Genomic DNA, 26,334 nt, shown 5'->3' on the forward strand with positions numbered 1-26,334 from the left:
AGTTTATTGTAATTGCCTTGGATCACTGAACAACTGAGAAGAACCAAATCTTTCATAGTTGATTATTGCATAGTCTTGCACACTGTATTCCTAGTTCTATTTGTTTTGCTTGGCATCAGTTCATGTAAATTTCCCCAAGCCTTTCTAAAATCAGCTTTTTCATCATTTTTTAAAATAGAACAATAATATTCCATTACTTTCATATACTCTAATTAATTCAACCATTTCCCAATTGATGGGCATCTATCTATTCACTTTTCAATTCTTTGCCACTACAAAAAGAGGCTGCTACAATATTTTTGCAAATGTGGGTTCTTTCCCCTCTTTTATGATTTCCTTGAGCTACAGACCCAGTAGTAGCACTGCTGGATCAAAGAGTATGCACAATTTTATAGCCCTTTGGACATAGTTCCAAATTGCTTTCCAGAATGGTTGGATGATTTCACAATTCCACTAAAAATGATTATTGCCCCAGTTTTTTCATGCCTCACTCAACATTTATCATTATCTTTTCCTGTTATGTTAGCCAATCTGAGAAGTCTGAGGTGGTACCTCAGAACTGTTTTAATTTGCATTTCTCTAATCAATAGTGTGTGGGATGGGTGCTAGACCCCCTCTCCCAAATTAACTAATCAGAGACATCTTCAGGTACAAAGAGAAAGCATTTATTTAGTCCCTGCAGAGAGAGGCCCAATACAACCAAGAGACAACCCAGCTCCTGCCATGTGCTCAACTTGACCAGCCAGAATAGAACACTCAGTTAAAAAAAGAAAAGACCCAAGCCTTTTCATTGGATAGATTAAAAATATATAACCATCCTTGACCAATGGTCACTAATGTTGTCTGCTTCCCACAAGTTACGTGACTTCCTGTAACTTCCTAGGGTCTGACCTTTATAGACCCTGTGACTCCCTGCCTCCCAAGACCTGATTTTCCCAACTGGTAATAGAGATCATGGGACTTATTCTCAAGCTGAGAAAACTTCATCTAATCAGTTCCATTCAATAGGGATTTAGAACATCTTTTCATATAACCATAGATGGCTTTTATTTTATCATCTGAAAATTGTGCATTTCCTTTGGCCATTTATCAATTAGGAAATGACTTGTATTCTTATAAATTTAACACAATTCTTTATATATTTTAAAAACGAGGGCTTTATCAGAAACATTGTTAAAAAATCCCAGTTTAGGAAAACATTTTTACAGTCAAAGGTTCTGATAAAGGCCTCATTTCCAAAATATATAGATAATTGACTGTAATTTAAAAGAAATCAAGCCATTCTCCAATTGATAAATGGTCAAAGGATATGAACAGACAATTCTCAGACAAAGAAATTGAAACTATTTCTAGTCATATGAAAAGATACTCCAAGTCATTATTAATCAGAGAAATGCAAATTAAGACAACTCTGAGATACCACAGCACACCTGTCAGATTGGCTAGAATGACAGGGAAAGATAATACAGAATGTTGGAGGGGGTGTGGGAGAACAGGAACATTAATACATTGTTGGTAGAATTGTGAACACATCCAGCCATTCTGGAGAGTAATTTGGAACTATGCTCAAAAAGTTATCAAACTGTGCATACCCTTTGATTCAGCAGTGCTACTACTGGGCTTATATCCCAAAGAGATACTAAAGAAGGGAAAGGGACCTGTATATGCAAGAATGTTTGTGGCAGCCCTGTTTGTAGTGGCCAGAAACTGGAAACTGAATGGATGCCCATCAATTGGAGAATGGCTGAATAAATTGTGATATGAATATTATGGAATATTATTGTTCGGTAAGAAATGACCAGCAGGATGATTCAGAAAGGCCTGGAGAGACTTACACAAACTGATGCTGAGTGAAATGAGCAGGACCAGGAGATCATTATACACTTCAACAACAATACTATATGATGACCAATTCTGACGGACCTGGCCATCCTCAGCAATGAGATGAACCAAATCAGTTCCAATAAAACAATAATGAATTGAACCAGCTACATCCAGGGAAAGAACTTTGGGAGATGACTATGAACCACTACATAGAATTCCCAATCCCATATTTTTGTCCGCCTGCATTTTTGATTTCCTTCACAGGCTAATTGTATACTATTTCAAAGTCTGATTCTTTTTGTACAGCAAAATAATTGTTTGGACATGTATACTTATGTTGTATTTAATACTTTAACATATTTAACATGTATTGGTCAACCTGCCATCTGGGGGAAGGGGTGGGGGGAAGGAGGGGAAAAATTGGAACAAAAAGTTTGGCAATTGTCAATGCTGTAAAATTACCCATGCATATAACTTGTAAATAAAAAGCTATAATAAAAAAAAAAAAAAGAAAAAAGAAAGAAAATAAAAAATCCCAGTTTTGTACTTTCCTTTTAATCTTGTTTGTATTGGTTTTGTTTATGTAGAATCTTTTTTAATTTATTGTAATCAAAGTTGTCCCTTTGTCATTATTTCATAATGTTCTCTAGTTCTTTGTTTATAAATTTCTCTCTTCTTCAAAGATGTGATTGGTAAACTATCTCTTGCTCTCTTAATTTGCTTATAAAATCACTCTTTATGCCCAAATCATGTATCCATTTTGACCTTATTTTATTATGGGATGTGATAAGTAGGTCAAGTTTCTAACATTATTTTCCAGTATTCCCAGAAATTTTTGTGGAATAGTGAGTTCTTATTCTAGAAGATAAAATTTTGGGTTTATTGAATTGTTAAATCTTTTCTTAAAATCTTAAAATTGTAAAAATCTTTTAAATCTTAAAATCTTTTGATTTTAAGAATTTCTATTTTGATAGGTTTTTTAAAATTATTTTTTCTAGTTTTTTTTTAGTTGCATACATAATTAATTGAACTATTTGGTTTTTTTTTGTTAATAAAAGTGTTTAGAGATATAAAATTTCCTCTCTGGATTGCTTTGATTATATCTTAAATATTCTGGCATTCTTACAATTTTCTTTGATGAAATTATTTGTTTCTACTATTTATTCTTTGATTTACCTGTGCTCAAGTATTAAATTTTTAAATATTTAATAATTTCATTTCTTCTTCAAAAGCATTTTATTGATTGTAATTTTAATTGTATTGTGGTCAGTAAAGGATATGTTTAATATTTCTTATTTTCTGTATTTATTGGTAAGGTTTTTATGTTCTAATACATGGTGGTAAATTGTTTTAAAAGTGCTAAGTATACCTGAGACTAAGTATACTCCTTTCGGTTTCTAGACAGTAATCCAAAATAGATTTGCCATCTCAAACTTTTCTAAAATTTGATTAAGGGATTTAACATCTTTTTCATTTAAGTTTTTGCTAAAATTTTCTATATCTGATTGTTGTATATTCAGCTCTTCAACTATGATAGTTTTGTCATCTAAAACCAACCCAAACCTCACCTCTCCATATCGAGTTTTATTCCCTAATTCTCTAAGTATAATAATAAAAAAACCTTCAAGACTTAGCAACTATCACTAATAAGTACAGATAATACAACATGACATTCTAAAAGGCAAAAATATAAAAACTTGCAACCAAGGATAACACTGTAAAATAATCCTGCAAAACCTAAGTATAATCCTATTAAAATGTATTTTTAATGAAATGGAGAATTTTTCAAAAAAAGAAAATGAAATAGAAACTTTCAAATATTTCTGATGAAAAGACCAAAACCGAGTAGAAATTTTGAGATGCATACTGATGTTCTCAGAAATCTAGAAAGGTAAAAGGATTTAAGGAAATAGAAGGAACTATGGTGGAGCTGTATTCTAACAAAGAAAATTAAAATGTCCTTTTTGAATTTTAATACCTTTAAGGAATAGAGAGAGATAAACAGAGGATATAGAAGTTGATTTTTTTCTCTCCTGATTTTTGTTTTTTTGTGGAGGTTTTTTAGTAAGGCAATTGGGGTTAAGTGACTTCCCAGGGCTTATATCCCAAAGAGATTTTAAAGCAGGGAAAAGACCTTTATGTGCAAGAATGTTTGTGGCAGCCCTCTTTGTAGTGGCTAGAAACTGGAAATTGAATGGATGCCCATCAATTGGAGAATGGCTGAATAAATTGTGGTATATGAATATTATGGAATTTTTTCTGTAAAAAATGACCAGGGGGATGATTTCAGAAAGGCCTGGAGAGGCTTGCATGAACTGATGCTGAGTGAAATGAGCAGGACCAGGAGATTGAATGAGATGAGATGAGATCTTTCAAGACAGTTGTGAAAATCGAGTAAGGTTTCATCTGCTTCAGAGTTTGAGTTGAAGGACTTTGAAGATTGAGTCAAGGACATACTTAAGTCCCCTTCCTGCTATCCTCCCATGACATCAGTGTCTCCCTATTTCAATCAAATATGGGCAACTATGTACTTATTGGTCAAGTTCAATTTCTTAGGTAGTTCCTGCGTTTAGAATGTAAGATCCTCAGCCAATAAGGATGAGGGTGGTTCAGTGGTGGGAGGGGGTATTTGCGTTAAGCATTAAAAGTGTTGACCCTGCCCCAGAAGATGCTTCTTCCCTTCCATTGTCTGCTCAATGGGTGGGACGCCTTTCTCTCAAGAATGTATAATAAACTTTGCTTTGCTTCCAGAGATCTCTCCAGCTTTTTTTTTTTTTTTTTATTAAATGGTGACCCCTCACCATTTCTGAACCATACAAGGTCATTATATACTTAAACAACAATACTATATGATGATCAATTCTGATGGAGTTGGCTCTCTTCAACAACAAGATGAACCAAATCAGTTCCAATAGAGCAGTAATGAACTGAACCAGCTACACCCAGTGAGAGAACTCTGGGAGATGACTATAAACCACTACATAAAATTCCCAATCCCTCTATTTTTGTCCACCTGCATTTTTGATTTCCTTCACAGGCTAATTGTACAGTATTTCAAAGTCCAATTCTTTTTGTACAGCAAAATAACCATATTGTATTTAACTTGTACTTTAATATATTTAACATGGATTGGTCAACCTGCCCTCTGGGGGAGGAGGGGAAAAGTTGGAACAAAAGGTTTTGCAATTATCAATGCTGAAAAATTACCCATGCATATATCTTGTAAATAAAAAGCTATTTAAAAAGAAGTGACTTCCCAGGGTCACACAGCTAGTAAGTGTTAAGTATCTGAGGCCCTATTTGAATGGTCCTTCTGCCACTTGTAAGACCATACAGTGCTTGTTTGTCCTCTGTTTCTTTGAAGGGGGAGGACATGTTTCTTTGTAAGTCTAAGTCCGCATTTTATTAAATCCACCAATTCATCATTTCCTATGCCACAGCAATATTTCAATCTTAATAGTTTGGCCATTTGAAATAGTCTAAAACATTGTTAATATGGCTAATATATAATGTAGTTTTCCTATTTTTAAAATTAAATCTATTTCAACTCTAACTTTGTCTGAGATGATTACTACCCCTGCTTTTTTTTTTTTTTTTACATAATAAATTCTACTCCAGATCTTTCTTTGCATGTGTGTCTCTTATTTTCTATTCCTGTTGATTCCTCTGCTTTATTACTTCTACTTACTTTTCCCTTTTTAAATTTAAACTCCCTCTTCTTCTCTACTGAAGATTCCTTCCTTATCTTATCCCCCATGCCCTTTCCCCTTACCCTCTTGTTTCTATTTGAATTTAGAATACTTCTATAGCCTTCCTTATATATATTGTTCCTTCTATCTCATTTCACTAATCTACATATCTTATCCCATTCCTGTTACACTTTAACCTATTCCTATTAATCTGTATAAAAATAATGCTTATTTTTTTAAAATTAAATTCTGCTTCCTAATGCATTTGTTATCCTCTTCTGTTTTATGTTTTGTTTCATTAACATTCATGATTGTTTTTGTAATTGTTTACTTCCATCTTAGTCATTTGAAATTTTTCTCATTATTAACTCTCCCATTTTATGATGAAAAAAGTTGTGAAAGAAAACTGATAAATACTAGTGATCCACAATATATGACTTGCTTACAGTTTTCCCATTCTCTCTTCTCCCTTCCCAGAATATAATTTTAATTCAAGTACCTTTCCTCCCTCTCCAATTCCACCATCATGATAGACTTTCTAAAGCTGAAATTCATGTTATTTATGACTACTCCTTCCTAATGCTATCCTTTCTCTTAAACACTACTCTCTACTCTTCTTGTTTCCTTATGTTTTACTGTTGCCTTTAAATGTACTTTTATAATTGTATGTGTATATGTGTGTTGTATGTTCAATCAATTAGTTCAAAAAATTAAATTCATGTAGTGCCTATTTCACTTGTCTCTCTCTCTCCATACCCACAAACTCTTCTTGTGTAGCTGATTATGAAAAATAGTAAACTCCCTTCTTTTTCCTTCTTCCTTCCATAAAGCATTCCTTTTCCTTTTTTTTCTGTCCCAAAACCACAACAAAGTGGCTGCTAGGTGGCGTAGTGGATACAGCATGAGCTCTGAAGTCAGAAGGACAGTCCAAATCTGACCTCAGATATTTAACACTTATTAGTTGTGTGACCCTGAGAAGCCACTTAACCCCAAACGCCTCACTAAAAAACCTCCATAAAAAAACAAAAACAAAAATCAGGACAGAATATAATCAACTTCTATATCCTCTGCTTGTCTTATTATGTCTCTATTCTTTTAAAGTATTAAAATTCAGAAAGGACATTTTCTTTTTCTTTATTAGAATACAACTCCACTATTATATAGTCCCTTCCATTTCCTTAAATCCTTTTACCCTTCTAGATTTCTAGGAACATCAATTCGCATCTTAAAATTTCTACTCAACTCTGGTCTTTTCATCAGAAATGTTTGAAAGTCTCTATTTCATTTCATTTTCTTTTTTTTTTTTTTGAAAAGTTCTGTATTTCATTAAAAAATACATTTTATTTTTATAGGATTGTACTTAAGTTTTGCAGGGTTATTTTAGCAGTGTTATCCTTGGTTGCAAGTTTTTATATTTTTGCCTTTTAGAATGTCATGTTACAAGATCTGTACCTTATTATAGTGTTAAATCTTATAGGGGTTATTTTTTTATTATAGAGAATTAGGGAATAAAACTTGATGTGCAGAGGTGACAATGGTTTATTTTTTGCTGCTTAAGCCAAATCTTTGAAGACTAAGGTGATTTAAATTTTTAAAATTCAAATTATTTTTTCATTTTTGAACATTCACTTTTTCTCTTTCAATTAAATCCACCCACTTGGGAGGCAGGGCAGAATACAATACAGAACTTTTACATTATATAAGCACAATTAAGCAAACTTATTTCCATATTGGTCACCTCCAAAAATGAAATTTTTTAATCTGTATATTGGGGGGGGGGTTCATTAGTTCTCTCATCAAGTCAATAGCATTCTTTATATCATGTCATAGCTGATCATTTAATAAACCAGACTTCTTAAATATTTTAAAATTATTGATTTTAATATTATTAATGTAGAGTTCAATTGATTATAAGGCTCAAATTTGGGAGGAAAGAAAGTGAAGTTGGAGTAAAAGGGATAGTTAGGAAGAGTACTGAGAGAATGGTGTGATTGGAGATCCTGGTGAGGATGAATAATAGGTTAAGGATGAATAAAGTATGGATAAAAATGCAGTAGGGGGAGTTTATGATTTAATAAATACATTTTGGAGGGTTTTTTAAATCACAGAAGTATAGAAACATATTGAATGACCAAGGATGTGATTCCTATATCCTTATATATAGGTTAGGTGGAACAGAATTAGAATTGGAAGTTCCTTACCAGCATCTGGGGTGGAGAAAAAGAGTATGAGTCATGATTTTACAGGAGGAGGAATGGTCTGGGAATTAGTAGATAATAGTCAGGTTCAGATTCAGCTGATAAATTTAAATTGAGAAATCCCTAAAGGAAAGGTGGCCATGTGACTGTAGGAAAGAGAAAATCCAGAAATGGCAATGGAGAGAGAATAAGGAACATTCCTGTATGTCAGGTGATATTTTTTCACATTTTTTAATGATCATGAGGGATCATGAGTAAGTACATATTGAGAAGGAATATGAGCACTCAAAGGTCCAAACAGGCAGTTTATTACTCACAGGCATTTAAATTTGTCAAATGCTTTCACCCTTCGGTCCATGGATACACATCAGTGTCTCAGGAATACAGAGTTCAGATCTCTTGGGTCTCTGCCCTTATATTTGATTGTTGATGCTGGGTAGATTCACATGGACTGAGTGAGAGGGGAATCTTGGGAGCAATCTGCTGATGACTTGGACAATGATTCCCCTTAGGATGGTGTTTTATCCAATTAATGAGGTGAACCCCTTGTTTCATCTAACTCGGAACCCTGATAGCATATTTTGCTATGATAAATAGCATAGGGATGGTGTAATTAGTCAAGTGTGATTACTTTACATGCCCTCTTGCCATTGGACCTAGATGGTTCTGGAGGAGAAACTGAGGCAGGTGCCCTTACACAGCCCTCCCTCCCTTAAATCAATTCACTTGCATCTCATGGCATCACCTCCCTGATGTTATGGTCTTCTTCAAGAACAAAGGACAAACAATAACTACTACCTAGATTAGATGAATTTTGCTAACCTGATAATTTATTGATTTTGTATTTTTAATCCTAAATATAGCTGACCCACTCAATTGTTGGGTATGTAGATAGGTCAATCAGTAGGCAAACAGAGTTACTTCTGTCATCTAGAGCCCAGCCATAGACCAATCCTCACAATGTTGACATGTTACTCATATCATATTAATCATGGGAACAGATTATCTGATGGAGGTCAAATTTATATCAATGGATACATTACAAAGTGGAAAAGAATGGAAAATGAGGGAAATGAGAAGGCATAAAAATTAGTAGGTAGTTCTCTATTGATATCAATCAAAAAAATTTGGTGCATGGCCTGAGCTGCAGGCAAGTATCTTCTTATTTTAGAGTGGATTTCTTTTCTTTGGGAGAAATAGCTCTAAAGGGTCCTCAAATACGGCCTGCAGGCCAGATGCAGCAGCTGAGGACATTTATCCCCTTCACCCAGGGCTATGAAGTTTCTTTATTTAAAGGCCCACAAAATAAAGTTTTTGTTTTTACTATAGTCGGGCCCTCCAACAGTCTGAGGGATAGTGAACTGGCCCTCTATTTAAAAAGTTGGAGGACCCCTGAAATTCAAATGCATTCAAAACCCTGTCCCCAGAAGCTATTGAATTAATGTAACGCGATTTTGTGGTCCCCTGATCTTAAGGGCTTCTGTTGTGGCAATCTATCTCATTCCAAAGTCCTCTGGCTTTGATTCCCCGCTTCTCTCTCCCCCCTCCCCCCTCACTCCCTCCACCCCAAGGTAGAAAAGCTATTGCTCTGACAATCTGCCTGATTCCAGAGATCACTCCTTAATTCACTGCTGACTGATAATCTGGTCCAATGAGAACCAAATTCCTTCCTACCCATGAGCCATAGAATTAGCATATCAGTGCTAAAAAGCTGGATAAATGCGTCTCTTTGCCTTTGTTTCTCTGCTGAATTCCCTTACAATTTAGTTTGCTTGTAATGGCATTACAATTACTTACAATAAACTTTGCTTCTTGTCTAGGAGATGGATTCAAGCCTGTAAATTCTTTTGAGACACTTCTGGAATTTTAAATTTTCAATAGTATTTCATTTTCCAAATACATGTAAAGATAGGTTTCAATATTGATTTAAATTTTTTTAATAACAACTTTTTTATTTTTCAAAATACATGCAAAGATAGTTTTTCAACATTCACCTTTGAAAAATCTTGTGTTCCAAATTTTTCTCTTCCTCCCTCCTTACTTCCTTCCCCAGACAGCAAGCAATCTAATACATGTTAAACATGTGTAGTTCTACTAGACACATTTCCTCATTTATCATGCTTCAATGGCACTTTATTAAAGCCTCCATAGTTCTACTCTAATGAGGTGAACCCCAGATTTTCCTCACCATCTGATACGTTCTCTTTCCAGGGCCCTCCTGGCTAGCTATCCAGACATTCAAGAACAGTTATACAAATACAGAATAATTCCATTGATAAACAGTTGATGCATAAAGTAAAATAAAATATGCTATCAGGATTCTGAGTTGGATGAAACAAGGAATATCTCCATTAATTGGTCATAGTGGAGATTTTTCTAATTGAATTTTCTAATTCATCATAAGATGAATGGACTTCTTAGGTTGGGGCAGGAAGAGACAGTACAATCTATCACAGGTTGGGTAAAGCATTTGACTAAGTGGTCAGAAGATGATCATTTGCACCTGTTGGATAAAAAAGAATGGTCCAGAGGTACAAAAACATTTTGAGGTAGTTTTTATATAGTTGAGTCACCTTCACCACTCTGGGTTGGTCACCATGATGAAGAAAAATACTGATGGAGGGCTTCTAGTAATTTCCTATAATTAAGCAAGTGGACTTAGAATCTGCAGCTCATAGCTCTGCGGCCTAATATATAGAACTTTGAACTGATTTTACCAATTGATTAATATTGAATGTAGTAGAATAGGGATCCAAATGAATTATTTCTCAGAGATCATCTCCTGAAAGAAACCCTAAATGACAATTCCCAATGATTCTTATAGTATCTCAATCTATTTTCCAGGTTATTTTTTAAATTTAAGTATATTACATTTTTCTTTATTTTCTCAATTTTAGACTTTTAGTAATTTTTTTGTCTCCTAAAATAATTAGCTTTTATTTGGTTTGTTTTAAATTTTAGGAAATTAATAAGGTTAATCTCACACTTCTCATTTTGGTTAAGATGATAGGAAAAGATGATAAATGTGGAGGGGATATGGGAAAACAAACACTAATACATTGTTGGTGGAGTTATGAAATTATGCAGCCATTCTGGAAAGCAATTTGGAACTCCCCTTCCAGCGTCTGAATCCCAAAGAGATCATAAAAGAGGAGAAGACCCACATATGCAAAAATATTTGTAGCAACCCCTTTTATAATGGCAAGGAACTGGAAAGTGAATGGATGCCCATCAGTTCGGGAATGGCTGAATAAGTCATGGTATATGAATGTTATGGATATTATTGTTGTGTAAGAAATGATCAGCAGGATGATTTCAGAGGCGCCTGGAGAGACTTATATGAACTGATGCTGAGTAAAGTGAGTAGAACCAACCAAACATTGTACATAGCAACAATAGGATCATGTGATGATCAATTGTAATGGACATGGTTTTTTAGTAATGAGGTGATTCAGAAAAATTCCAATAGATCTGTGATGAAGAGAGTTATCTGCATCCTGAAAGACTATGGGAGCCGAATGTGGATCACAACATAGTATTTTCACTTTTTTTTTTTTTTTTTGCTTGCTGGTTTTTTTTCTTATTTTATTCCCCTTTTGATATGTGAATGTATAGCATGATAAATATGAAAATATGTTTAGAAAAAATGGACATGTGATTCTATATTGGATTCCTTGCTTTCTAGGGGAGAGGGGGAGGGAAGAGAGGGAGACAGAAAAATTTGGAACAAAAAGTTTTACAAGGATGAATGTGGAAAACTATCTTTGCATGTATTTTGAAAAATAAAAAAATTATAAAAAATTTTAAATCAATATTGAAAGCTATCTTTATGTGTATTTGGAAAATGAAATACTATTGAAAATTAAAAATTCTAAAGTTAAATTTTGTATCTCTTGGGTTAAACTATTGATTCCCCCTGCCCAACCCCTATCCCATGTTTTTCTACCATAGTTCTCATTTCTTTTATATTTAAAAACCCTTATAAAATTATCTCTCATTTCTTCTAGGAATTTTAATTATTCTTGTGGACAAGTTGTTGGGAGTTTTTAGGTTTTGGTTGTAGGTATTTTGGAGTATTCCTTGTTTTTGTTGGTCACCCCTGGCATCATACAAATCATTTATTTATTCACTTATTTTTATTCATTTTTGGTGTGAAAGTCTCAGGAACTTATTCTCTATTTCCAGGTCAAGCTATGTTGAAAGTCCTTTCCTTTGTTCCCGGGATACCTCTTCCTTCATAAGTCTAGCTAAGTTAGGATCTCTTTCCTTCCACTTAGACTCCTTTCCTTCACTCTCCAGCCACTGAAGTTTTTTCCTCCTTTATGGATTGGCCTTACTTGAATCTCTTTCTTTGGGAGGAAAGAGGAGGCAAGGACTTTTCTATAAACCTTGGTTAAATCTGAGGTTGCCTTTTTCTTGGGTAGAACAATTCTAGTTTAAACTAAGTCTTTTCCAGGGGAGAGGGGTTGACTTTTTATTTTTGTTTGTATAATTTACATAAAAGTGCTGGGAAGATAAAATGCAAAATATATTATTCCTGCCAGCAAGAAGTTCACAATTAATGACAGAGACAATAGACAAACATTTACCAATTAAACACAGGAAATAGCCATTCCCCAATTGATGGGCATCCATTCAATTTCCAGTTCCTTGTTGGCAATTCTTTATGGGATTTGATCAAAATAGCTTTTTTTTTTTTCTCTTTTTTATTCCTTATTGTTTTTTCCTTCTTGCTTTCTTTCTTCAAATCAAAGGCACTCTCTAAAATAGGATGGTAAGAACAGTAACCATGAAATATTTCTCCCATATATCAGGAGGACATTCTCCCAAACAGAATCAGTGGAAAGTGTGGGCACAAACTTGGAATGCACTGGCAGTTAGGCATATATGTAGTGAAGGCATATGAACAAGCTATTTCATTCCTCCCACACTATAGGGGCCAAACAATCTTTCTTTTCTCATGATATTCTCATATCTTGAGAATACTAGGCTCCTTCTTGTATCTATTGTCTTCTCTAAGTACTTTCCTTCAGTTGGTAAAGACTGATATAGGCTAATGGGAGTCAAACATTGTAATGATGGAAAAACAGGCAAGACAGAGATTAGAGAGTTTTTTAATATTTTAATAGTGGAGAGTAGGACTGGAGAAGCCATATTAAGACAGCCAATGGGACTCTTGTTTCAAAACATCTAACTATGAGCAAGGGATTCTAGAGAATCTTATAGGCTCCAGATATCAGGGAAACAAAGGCAAGGGATGGGGGGAAGGTGCAGAGAACTGCTGAGTGGAAACTCCAGGAAAGACCACAACTTTAGTTTTAACAAGTGGGGGGTAAAAAGGAAGGACCTTAAATTCTGATAAGTTGGGGGTGAAGAAGCTGGAAGATAGGATGTCTGAGCCAGAAAGATACCCAAACATTTGCAATAAACCATTTGTTGTTTTGTGACTCTTTGGAATGCTAGAGTAGCCAGAGCTCCCAGACCTAATTATCTCGTCTCCTAATGGCCAGGAGCGGGGATTGCCACCAGGGAAACTAAGGCATAACAAGACCATAAACTTACTACTCAGCTAGAGCTAGAGAGTTTGACTAATAAAAGACCAACAAAGGCATAGCCATTCTTTTGTGAACCAATGACAGGTTGCAAATTTTAGAACAACAAGGAGTAAAAAACATTTTTTACTTTAACATGTTAACAACTCATTATTTCTGTGATTGAAACAATTGAGCTAGAGATGTGGGGGAGACCAACTTTTCCCCCTAACTTTGCCCTGGGTGAAAAATTCTAAATTTGCACTAAAAAATTAATTGTGCATGTGAAAACTAGAGAAAGTTTTGGTTATTCTTTTTCTCATATTGGGTTATTTTAATTGTCCTTTTTCATTCCATCAGTCTTGGTATTTTTATATTTCTGTAAAAATTCATCAATTTTATTTAAATTATTAGTTTTCTTGGCATATGCTTGTGCAAAATAGCTTCTAATAATTTTCTTTGTTACTCATTTGTTGTGAATTTAACTTTTTTCTTTTTTCTTTTGCTGTTATCAATTTGGTTTTTTCTTCTGCCTTTTAGAAATCAGACTGTCAGTCTATCTTATCAATTTATTAAAAACTTTATTTGCTTTCAGCTTTAGAAATTTTTTATTGTTTTCTTTTTTCTGATTATACATATAAATTATTTTTTAAAATACATATTTCTTTATGAACCATGTTGGGAGAGAAAAATCAGAACAAGAGAGAAAAACCAAAAGGAAAAAAAAAGGAAAAAGAAAAAAGTGAATATAGCAATAATGTGTTGATTTACATTCATTTTCTATAGTTCTCTGTCTGGATGCAGATGGCATTTTCTAAATAAAGTTTATTTTAATTGCCTTGGATCACTGAACCACTGAGAAGAGCCAAGTCTTTCATAGTTAATTATTGCACAGTCTTGCACACTGTATTCCTGGTTCTATTTGTTTTGCTTGGCATCAGTTCATGTAAATTTTCCCAAGTCTTTCTAAAATCAGCTCTTTCATAAATTTTTTAAATAGAATGATAATATTCCATTACTTTCATATACTCTAGTTAATTCAATCATTTCCCAATTGATGGGCATCTTTCTATTCACTTTTCAATGCTTTGCCACTACAAAATGAACTGCTATAAACATTTTTGCAAATGTGGGTCCTTTCCCCTCTATGATTTCCTTGAGATACTCATAGTAGTAGCACTGATGGATCAAAGGGTATGCACAGTTTTATAGCACTTTAGACATAGTTCTAAATTGCCCAAACCTTTCGATTCTTTCAAGAAACTTTTCATCACCGATCTGGGCCTTTTGGGGTCCCCCTTTCCCAACATCAACATTTGATGACTCAGTATAGGAGAGTCTGGCCTTTTGATTTCCTCTTTGTTAAAGTAAGCCTCCTATTTTTTTCTCCTATAATCCTCTAGTGGGACACCCTCCCAAGCCACCTGGAGAAGGCTTGTCTAGATAGTTATGAGCTCCACATTCAGCAAACTTTCATTGACTGGGGACATCCAGAAATTCTTGCAATTTTCAGCAAAGTTCTTAGGAAATTTTTTGCCACTTTTTCACCACCTCTGAGATGCCAAAGAAAACCGAAATGCTATAGGATAGCTTTGGGCAAAAGTTTGTCTTTTGGCAAAGATAGGACAGACTCCTTTCATGTCATTTTTGTCTGTGTCTGCATCTCTGTGCAGAATGTCTGTGGCATGTTTTTTCTGTGAGCTAGATTTTTGTTACCTGGAAAGATTTTTTTTTTATAATAATAACTATAATTTTCAACCCAGAAAATAGTCCATACTTGTTAGTGCAAATTAAGTACAGAATAAATTCCCCCCTTGTTAATTCTTTCTTTCTTTTTTTTTTTTTTTGTAGTTAATTTTGGTATTTATAGTAGACCAAAGAATATATTTGTTCAAAGTTATTCTTAAAAACAATATTGCTATTGCTGCTGTATACAATGTTTTCATTTTGTTTTTCATCGTTTCATGAAAGTCTTTCCATGTTTTTTCTAAAATCTTTGAGCTCATCATTTCTTTTTTTAAAAAAATCATTATAGTTTTTTGTTGACAAAACATATTGCATGGGTAATTTTTCAACACTGACCCTTGCAAACACTTCTGTTCCAACTTTTCCTCTCCTCTCCCCACCCACTCCCCTAGATGGCAGACAGTCCCATACATGTTAAACATGTTAAAATATATGATAATACAATATATGTATACATATTTATACAATTATCTTGTTCTATATCTGGAAAGATTTTAAAAATGCATTTTAAAATGCAAGAAAAAAAAAAAAAACCTCTATGCTGTAGTAGTTAAGAATGCTGGAAAAATTTCTTAGAAAGCCTAACTTCTTCTGTGGACTTCAGCTCTGGCCAAGCTGGGAGCTATACAAAAAAGTTAGCTAATTAAAATTAAAATAACATCTTAGCAAATTCTCAAAAATTTTAAAGCAATAATTAAGAAATATGACAATTAGTCATTGTAAAGTTGCAAGAAAAATTCCTAAAATAGTTCAATTGCGGAGATTGCTAGCAAGATCAATAATAGCCCAAGCCTCCCTGTTTGCTAACTCTTCCCATCTCAGAATTGTAGGGAAATTCAAATTCTGCCTCACCTGCAGAAATAGGGGAAGCAGCCCATGGGATTCCACAAAATCTTGTCCAAATACCTTTTAACCCATCTTGGGGGAATGGGAATGGACTGGGGGGTCAGGCTCCATGGTCAGCATTCCCTGAGCCCTGGCACCAGTCACTCCAGCTTTCAGCTGTCCAGGAACTGCCTGAGAAGAATTCAGTTTTTTTGAGATACCTCACAACAACAGTCTGGGACTTTTGGAGTCCCCCTTTCCCAACCTCAACGGAATCATGATTAACTCTAACTGGAAAGGTATCACACACCAAAGTAGTTGAGATAGCTTAGTGTTTTTTTTTTTTTTTGTTTGTTTGTTTGTTTGTTTGCTTTTTTTTTTAACTCACATTTTGTTGGGTTAAAAATCATAATAAAATACACATTTTTATTTTTTTCCAAGGTATCTTCATTTTGAAGCTTTTTTTTAAAGGAAGAAATCCTCCAGGAATTTTTATCAAGAGAAAACATGAAATAGATTCTAAATTCCTTAATTAAAAATGTGGCAAAAACCACTTCATCTGTAACACTAAATCCTGGCAGGAAACCCAAACGTGAGAAATTATGTATTAGTTCAGTCTAACCACCTGCCCTGAGCTGCTTGAGATCAACATGTAATCATGGTATGGCCACCATCTTTCCAGGAAATATGATTCTGCCTCAGAATAACAGGATATGGTGGATACAGCACTTCATATGACCTTCACAAGCAGAATTCTTCATTCATTTTTTCATTTTCATTTATGTGCATTTAAAGTATATCTGGAAAATCAGATAATTAGGACATAGTAAATACATGAGATACATTTTCCATTCATAAAATAAAAACTTTAATGTTAAATATAAGAGAATAAGTAAATTTATACTTCCTCAAGACCAGGGGTGGGGAATATCTGGCCTTCTGGTTGTAGAAGGCCTACAAAGTCATTTGCATAACGAACTGCAGGTCTTAGTTTGCAGAAAACTTGGTACAAGAAGCTTTCACTGCTGAGTTCTTATAAAGTGATAATTTTTTATGACCTGCAAATGATGTTATAGATATCCAAATGGCCCTTTGCAGAAAAAAAGATTCCCCACCCTTGCTCTAGACAAAAAGTTAAAATAAAAAGCATTTTACTCCCTTCCCCTACCTTTTAAAAGGAAAACACATTGTATAGGTCTACTTTATTCATATTTAAAAGTTATAACTCTCAATGGAAAACAAATTAATTCAAACCACTGGGCCACCTGTCTCAACAAACTTTATAAATGAGAATTAGGGAGTCTGAGAATAAGATATATGTGTGGTTAACAGTGGTTCATTTTGGGATTGCTTAAGCCAGATCTTTGGAAACTGGTTTAAAATTTTTTAAAATTACTTTTCAGTTATCAGGCTTTTTTATTTTCTCCCTCCCTTCATTTTCTGAAAAAATTACAGAATATTGCATATTACATACACACAGTTAATTAAAACATATTCCCATATTGGTTATCTTTTCTAAAAATTAATTTCTTACACCTACATTATCAAGGTGGATAGCATTCTTCTTAGGCCTCTGAAATTATGGGTGGTCATAATTTCAACCTTACAAACTGGTTTATATAATTTCTTTGAGTTATCAAATCTTTTAAAAATGTTCATTTATGTAATACCAATGTTTTAAATTGTTCCTTTGGTTCTGCTCACTTCACTCTGAATCAGTTTATAAGTCTATTGCTCTCCTTGAAATCATGTTTTTCCTTATTTCTCACACAAATAATATGATGAATCCCTTTTTTCATTGCAAACCACAATATGTCTTCATTCCCCAATTGATGGTTATCCTTTAATATCCAAAAATATTTTTGTATATAGAGAACTTTTCTTTCTTTGATATCTTTGGGATATAAACCTAATAAATTGGTGTAGTTTTCCTGGGTAAATTATTTCTAGTTGTAAACCTCTAATTTTTGCAATTGGGATATCATTCTATATATACTGCTTCTCTATAGGGTAGTTGGGTAAAGTTTGTGTAATTCCTGGCTGTGGTTCCTTGATATTTGAATTCCTTTCTGGCTGCTTATAGCATTTGTTTTCTCTTATCTGGAAGCGTTCTGACTCTGAAACTACATGTTTATTAAACTCTGTCACATGCTGACTCTTTCCTTCTATTTCAATTAACTAATACCAAATGCACATGTACACTTGTCTTAATTAATGCTATTTTTCTCACAACTTACACTGTTCGAGGCTAAGAGCCTAAAGATGAAATGCAACACCGGATGGTACAAATGGTGTATTAGGTCATCAGATGAAGTATTTTCAGGGGAGCTTGTTCACCCACCAAGATAATGCTCTTTGTTGATTTCTGTCTGCACCAACTGATGTATTAGAAGGTGAATGGTCTGAATCCCCTCATCCCCTTCGGATAGAGAGACAAAGGAACATGCCTCTAAAAAAATCAAACGATCTTCACTTCTTGGGTGGAAGAGGTCTTCTTAAGCCAAATTTCTTGTCTTTTAGCAAAGCCTGAACTTGTTCTGCTGAATTTTTCTGAATTTCAAGTTCATGTAAGTGGTTCAGTTCATATGCCCTTTCAGCATCTATTGCTAAAGATAAAAATCAAAATATCAAGCATTTATTAAGTGGCTTCTGGGTGTCCAACACTAGGCTAGAGAATGTTCACAAAAATTAAAAATAAAAGTTTCCAGTGTGAAGGAGTTTATACATAATTAAATGGAACATATACATATAGTTACTTATATGAATATATATTAAATATATACAAAGTAATTTGGGAAAGGGAGAGAAACTAGCAACTAAACCTATTAGCAAAAACTTTGCCATTGAGCTGAATTTTGAAGGAAGCTAGATATGCTAAGGAGAGATTGATTGTTCATCCTTTATTCTTGAAGATAAATGACATCAAGAAGGTTATGTCTTGACTTGCAAGTGACTGTGCAAAGTCACCAGACTCAACTCTCACTTCCAGAGTCATTTGGAGTCCAGGGGCAAAACATAAGTCAGGACAACTGGCAATGCCCCTCCCAAGGAGAGAGAATTTGAGGCAAGAAGAACAATTATAATTGTCTTAAATGAGATGTGATGAGAGATTGAGCTAGTTTGGTAGTTGTCTTAGTCAAGAGAAGGGGACAGAAATAGACACATAATTTGGCTTTTTCATGAAGCATAATTTGGTATAAATTTTTTTTGTTTTTTTTTTACTCTTAGCCAGTCATATTCTGAAAACTTAATATAAAAATGTTTCATCATGATTGAGCCACTACTGGGCATTCAGAAAGAGAATAGCAAAATGTGTAAGTGAATATAAATTCATGTAATCATTTTTGTTAAAAGAATATCTGAATTACATTAAAGACATTTTAACCAACAAGAAAAATGTGACAAAATTTATAATTTAGAAGTGTTTAAGGAGCTTACTTTCTGGTGTGGGGAGTAGTACGTCCTCAGTTTTTTTCTCAGGATTTATTTTAAAAGGACAGCTATAAATAATATCTTCAAAAAGAGGTACTCCAATATTTGTAATGTTGTTGTACAAGGACTTTGTAAGCATAGCTAGCTCCCAGGGCTCCTGACTGTGGCAGAAATAAGTAGATACTGTGAATTAGTCAAAATGCAAAAATATAGAAAGCTATCATAAAATATACACTATATATTTAGGTTATTTTTTGATTTTACTATTCAGTCAGGAAGGGCTTCTTCTGCAATAAGATAGCATCAAGCTGTCATTTATCTCAGCCTTTGGATAAAGCTGCTTTTCTGTTATCCATCAACTTCACTAAGAGTATATGTTCTTCTCCTTTTCACGGTAATTCATGGGATAAATAGGAAACAAAATCTATTGACTTTAAGTTCCCACTATGTTTTTTGTTTTTGAAACATTGTTCTTGAATCATCGCCAGCTTTATAATATAAAATTATGGGATTTCAGATGTGGAAGGGACTTAGTTACCATCTAGTCCAGTTCACTCTTGAAAAACTATCTATCACACACTTAACAAAAAGTGATCTTCTGGTTTTTGCTAAAAGCCCATTAAATAGGATTACACTACCTTCTCCCAAGGCAGCCCCCATCCACTTTTGTATAGTTTTAATTTTTTGGAAACGTTTCCTGACATCAAGCCCAAGTTTGCCTCTTTGAAATTTTTACCTTTTGATCCTACTTGAATCTCTGCATTAAGCAAAACAAGTCTTTATTATCTTTCACAAAACAAGTATTATGTTCTCCCCAAGCTTCTTTGTCCAGTGCTAATCATCCTTGATTTCTTCAGTCAATCCTTATATGACATGTATTCAAGGCCTTTCACTTTCCTGGTTGCTGTCATCTAGAATCAGTCCTTACTTTCATTGTCCATGGCATTAGCTTTTCTGGGTCTATAATGAAAATCTCTTTGATAATGTACAGTACACACCCTTTGCCTTTTGCTCTTTTATGGACTTTTTTTGGTGGTTCCAAATTCTCATCTTCTTCTTTACCAGACTTTCAACTAATAATATTGTACCCTGAGAGACCTCAGAAAATACCATGGGAATATGGGAGGTTGCTTTATACAAGAACCACAATTAACATTTTCATACATATTATAATATTTTTATATTATAAAAATAATATCAACTCCATAGTGTTAGTCACATTTTCCCTACAGGGTTTAAGAAGCTGCTAGCTATCCAACTGGTCAGAAATAAAGCCATTTTACCAATGAAACAATTCCAAAGGTAAGCCACTATGGAACTTGTATTTTTAAATTGTTCTGTTGTAGTAGAATTAGGATATAACAAATATTTTTTAAATTTAAATTTACTTTTAAATTAAAGGTTTTTAAATTTAAAAAGTTTTATTTTAGTTTTAAGTCTTCTCTTTCTTCTCCCCTACACACTAAGAAGGCAAAAAATATGATACTCATCTGAAGTTACGTCAAACATGTCCATGTGGCTCTTTTCTTTTTTTTTTTTTTAAATAACTTTTTATTGATAGAACCCATGCCAGGGTAATTTTTTACAACATTATTCTTTGCACTCACTTCTGTTCTGATTTTTCCCTTCCCTCCCTCTACCTCTTCCCCAGATGGCAAGGAGTCCTTTACATGTTGAATAGGTTACAGTATATCTTAGATACAATATATGTGTGTGGAACCAAACATTTCCTGTTGCACAAGGAGAATTGGATTCAGAAGGTAAAAATAACCCGGGAAGAAAAATAAAAATGCAAGCAGTTTATATTCATTTCCCAGTGTTCTTTCTTTGGGGGTAGCTGCTTCTGTCCATCCGTGGTCAATTGAAACTGAATTAGTTCTCTTTATCAAAGAGATCCACTTCCATCAGAATACATCCTCAAACAGTATCATTGTTGAGGTATATAAGGATCTCCTGGTTCTGCTCATTTCACTTAGTATCAGTTCGTGTAAGTCTCACCAGTCCTCTCTGTATTCATCCTGCTGGTCATTCCTTACAGAACAATAATATTCCATAACATTCATATACCACAATTTACTCAACCATTCTCCAATTGATGGGCATCCATTCATTTTCCAGCTTCTAGACCATGTGGCTCTTTTTCAACACCGAGGTGATTCAGGCCAGTTCTAATGGTTTTATGACGAAGAGAGCCGTTTGCATCAAGAGAGAATACTGTGGGAACCTTTTGTTTTCTTTCTCATTTCCCTCCCTTTTTGTTCTGATTTTTTTTTTGTGTGTGTGTGTAGCATGATATTTATGGAAATATGTATAGAGGAATTGCACATGTTTAATATATATTGGATTATTTGCTGTCTGGGAGGAGGGAAGGAGGAAGGAAAAAAAATTTGGAACATAAGATTTTGCAAAGGTAAATGCTGAAAATTATCTATGTATATGTTTTGAAAATAAAAAGCTTTAATAAAAAAATTTTAAAAAACATATATGTCCACATTAATCATATTATGAGGAAGAAATAAAGAGAAAAAACCTAATCTGCACCGAGTCCCCTAAAAATGGATAAAATTTTTCATTATTGGGTCCTTTGGAATTGTCATGGATCATTGTATTGACCAGAATGGCTGTCTTTCACAGATCATTATTGTCATATTGCCACTTAATATTGTTCTTCTGCTCATTTCACTTTTCATCAGTTAATGTCTTTGCAAATCTTCTGAAACTGTACTCCTTCAATATTTCTTATAGTACAGCATTATTCACAACCATATACATAACTTAAGAAATATATTTATAAATTTGCATCAGAGAAAGATGTAGGTAAATTTATTATTTTTATTTATTTAGCACTTTTATTGCCTAAAGCCTTTTCTAGAAATCTGATAAAATTTCAATGCTGACACAAATTCTATACTTAAAAACATCTGGGCCTTATTATATAAAAGGTGTTTTATATTACTAAAAGGAAACTCAATTACCTTATTTCAAAGGTAATTGTTTAAGTACTCCAAATAAAATTAATGTTCCAAGTCACAGAATTACTAGGAGAGAGAAAAACATGAAGCAAATGGGATATGAAAATCCACAAAAATTGCAAACTAGTATTGCCTATATATCCTTTTAGAATTTGTTTTCATATGACAGATATGATGGCCAATGTACAAAATATATATAATCCCCAAATGCAGACTTCCAAAGATAGATTAAAACTGGGAATGAAACAACTTTTGCTGTTGCTATTCAGTATTTTTATCATGTCTGACTCTCCCCCTGGCTCTTGGGAGTTTACTTGGTAAAAATACTGAAATTGTTATTTTCTTCTCCATCTCATTTTACACTAGATGAGACACTGAAGCAAATAGGGATAAGTGACTAGCCCTGGAACACACACATCTAGTAAGAGTCTAAGGCCAAATGTGAACTCAGGAAGTTGAATTTTCCTGATTTCAGGGCTAACACACTATCCACTGTGATACTTAGTACTCTTAAGAATCCACATCTTTGAGTTCAAGAGGTTTTCTTTTCTATACAACTTCCTTTGAAAATATTCTAGACACAATTATAACTTGTACCAGAAGCAATTGGTCATTTTCTCAGTAAACTGAAAGTAATCTAACTTTTCTAACATGAAGCAGGAGAGACTAGCAAACTGTTTTAGTTGTTGTTTGTTAGTTTGACTTTTTTTTTTTTTTACATAAGATATGAATGAAGATGTAAGAAATGTTCCATCAAACACCACAAAAAAGATGAGTGTTTAAAAAAAACTTCATTTTTGCCATAAATATTCTACCGATACTTACACGTTGTAGCAACTTCCTCGCAAAATTGATTTCACTGTGCGCTTTCTTGGCAAACCATATGCCATACCGAATAATTACAATTTGACCTCTTTTGATGTAAAAATAAGATCTTCTTTTGTCACCCTTTGAAATGTTCACAACAGAGAGGATTAATGCCAATGTTTTTTCATTTGACAATTTATTCTAAATAAACACATCAACATTCAGAATAAACTCTGAAAGACTTACCTCTTGAAGATACTACATGCTATTTTTTTCAGTGTTTCTTCTGAATATTACTACTTTATCTTTTCCTTGCTACCATTTAAACCATGCCTTTCTCAAACAGGATGTCACTATTGATGAGGAGGACTAGATCAACAATTAGACTGCTAGAATGATGAAGCTTTGATTTACTTCCTGGCTAATCTCAGAATCACAAAGTTGGAAAGGACGTAAATGGCCCTTTTGCCTAGCCCATATCTGAGTCTCTTCCACATTATTTCTGAGAAATGACTGTCTTCTTGAAGATCTCCAGTGTTCCATTCATTACCTACCAAACAAGTACACTTAATTTTTGGACAGGGAAGTTAAGAAGTTTTCCCTTACATGAAAAATTTCATCTTCTACCCATTACTCTTAGGTCTAACTTGTTAGGACCATGCAGAATACGTTTCCACATGGCAGTCCTTCATTGATCTGAAGAAAGCCAAAATTATGAGCCTGCTGTCATTTTCTCTTTTCAGACTAAACATTTCTAGTTCTTTCTTATACTACTTGTATAATACATTCTTTAGTCCTCTGTACATTGTAGTTTCTTCCCTCTGGTTTGTTAATGTCCTTTCTAAAATGTGGTGCCTAGAACTGAACACAATATTTTTCTTCTTCTCTGACAGGATTAGCTCACTGTGTTCCATTTTTGTTCAATTATTTCAGTCATATCTGACTCTAATTTTCTTTGGGGTTTTCTTGGCAAAGAAACTGGAGCTTTTGCCATTTTCTTGCCCAGCTCATTTTACAAATGAAGAAACTGAGGCAAATAGGGTTAAGTGATTTGCCCAGGCTCACCCCACTAGCAAGTGTCTGATGCCAAATTTGAACTCTGTTAAGATGAGTCTTCTTGATAATCATGCCCCAATACTCTCACCGAATTCCCCCATTTTCATTACCATACTGTGTTTGTGACCATACTAATCACATATCAGAAATAAAATGTGACTTTACAGAGGGTTACCTTTCTCTCTTTACCTCTACCCATTAAAAAAATAAAAATGTAAGAGATAACTTCTTTTTATTTTTTGAGGTAATTGGTGTTAAGTGACTTTGTCCAAGGTCACACAGCAATTAAGTATCAAGTGTCTACTGCTTCTTTCAAATTAGGCCCTCCTGACTCCAGGTCATGTGCTCTATCCACTGAGCCACCCAACTGTCCCTGGATTGTTTCTGTTCTTTTTTAAAAAAAATAATAGCTTTTTATTTTCAAAATGTTTGCAAAGATAGTTTTCAACATTCACCCTTGCAAAACCTTGTGTTCCAAATTTCCCCCCTCTCTTCCCTCCACCTCCCTTCCCTAGTTAGTAATTCAATATATGTTAAAAATGTGCAGTTCTTCTCTACATATTTCTACATTTATCATGCACAAGAAAAATCAGATCAAAAAGGAAAATATGAGAAAGGAAAAACACAAGCAAACAACAACAACAAAAAAATGTGAAAATACTATGTTGTAATCCACATTCAGCTCCTATAATCCTGGCTCTCTCTATTGGAACTAGTCTGAATCACTTCATTGTTGAAAAGAGTCTTAAGTTCATCAGAATTAATCATCACATGATCTTACTATTGCAGTGTATAATGTTATCTTGATTCTACTCACTTCACTCAGCATCAGTTCATGTAGGTCTCTCCAGGCCTCTCCAAAATCATCCTGCTGATCGTTTCTTATAGAACAATAATATTCAATATGGTATATGAATATACCATATCTCATTCAGTCATTCCCAAACTGATGGGCATCCATTCCTTGCCATTACAAAAAGGACTGCTATAAATATTTTTGCACATATCATGATCTTTTTGGGATACAGCCCCAGTAGAGACATAGTTGGATCAATTTACAATTCCACAACAATGTATTACTGCCCCAGTTTTCCATTGATCATTATCTTTTCCTGTCATCTTAGCCAATCTGAGGGATATGTAATGGTACCTCAGAGTCATTAATTTGCCTTTCTGAGATTTTTAAAGTAAAAACTGGGGTCTTTGGGAAAATCATGTCTCAAATTTTAAAAGAGTTTTGTCTTTTTTTTTTTTTCCCTGAGGCAATTGGGGTTAAGTGACTTGCCTAGGGTCACACAGCTAGGAAGTGTTAAGTGTCTGAGATATCATTTGAACTCAGGTCTTCCTGACTTCAGGGCTGGTGCTCTATCCACTGCGCCACCTAGCTGTCATGTTTGTTTTATGACAAGACAAATGGTGGGATATTTTTAAAGAGCACTAGAGTTACCTTTCAAAGCAGCATTTCTCACTTTTGGGAAAATTGTAATTCTGAGGAAATTTTCTTACATATAGAAAACTGTTCAATTTCCGCCCATTGCTTTGGAGGCAAAATCTTCACTCCGATAAAAGCTATTGTGGCCTTACAGTTCCAGAACCTCATGAGCCTGGATTTAACCGTCATTTCCCTTATTCCTACCCCTCTCTTTCTCATACCAGCTCCCATCCCCTCTTCTGTCTCGCAGGAGTTCTCAGATAACCTTTCTCCCCCTCATTTTGCACTTATACACACATAGAACACACACACACGGACCCATTCATGCACTCCTGAGCAAGGCTGCTCCCGCTTCCTCACCGATGTTCGCCTTCTCGAGGGTCTCCTTCCGAGGGGGATGGCCCAATCCTCACCGCCAGGCAGGCGGAGGCATCAGGCCGGCTCTGTTCAGCCCCGGCGCCCGCTTACCCGCTCCCCTCCCAGAACAGCTTCTGCTGGTACGGCTCCCTCAGGGTGGTTCTGACCCGGGGTACTGCCCGGGGTGCTGCCCGAGGTCTGCCCGAGCGCTGACGCAGGTGGCCCACAATAAAGGGGCTTTGTGGCTAACCGCCCACCCAGTGACCAATGCCAAGTCATAAGTACCTTGGAGTTAGCTCTGAAGCTTACAATGTCTGTCAGCAGCTGATCAATGGAAAAAGCTTAGAACTTGGAAGTCTTACGACCTGAGTTGGAATTCTCAATTCTCCATCAGATTCTTGGGTCAGTTTCTTCCTAAGTAAAACAGACCATAATGAGGTCTACGAACTTTCTTCCTTTTTGCAA

The 26,334-nt window shown here is 34.5% G+C and overlaps 1 protein-coding gene across 1 annotated transcript; it reads right to left on the bottom strand.

Annotated features, from left to right (window-relative positions):
• Nucleotides 1-16,236: 16,236 nt before the first annotated feature.
• C6H4orf36 (chromosome 6 C4orf36 homolog) lies at nt 16,237-26,035 on the bottom strand. Its single transcript, XM_051964592.1, has 5 exons — nt 25,873-26,035; nt 23,043-23,165; nt 19,252-19,406; nt 18,051-18,419; nt 16,237-16,613 (listed from the first exon to the last, which is right to left on the bottom strand). Exons 2-4 carry the CDS (start codon nt 23,105-23,107, stop codon nt 18,283-18,285), a joined length of 357 nt encoding a protein of 118 aa, XP_051820552.1. The 5' UTR covers nt 23,108-23,165; nt 25,873-26,035; the 3' UTR covers nt 16,237-16,613; nt 18,051-18,282.
• Between the last annotated feature and the right edge of the window lie 299 nt (nt 26,036-26,334).

Source organism: Antechinus flavipes, chromosome 6 (assembly GCF_016432865.1).
Source record: "Antechinus flavipes isolate AdamAnt ecotype Samford, QLD, Australia chromosome 6, AdamAnt_v2, whole genome shotgun sequence".
Classification (NCBI taxonomy): domain Eukaryota; kingdom Metazoa; phylum Chordata; class Mammalia; order Dasyuromorphia; family Dasyuridae; genus Antechinus; species Antechinus flavipes.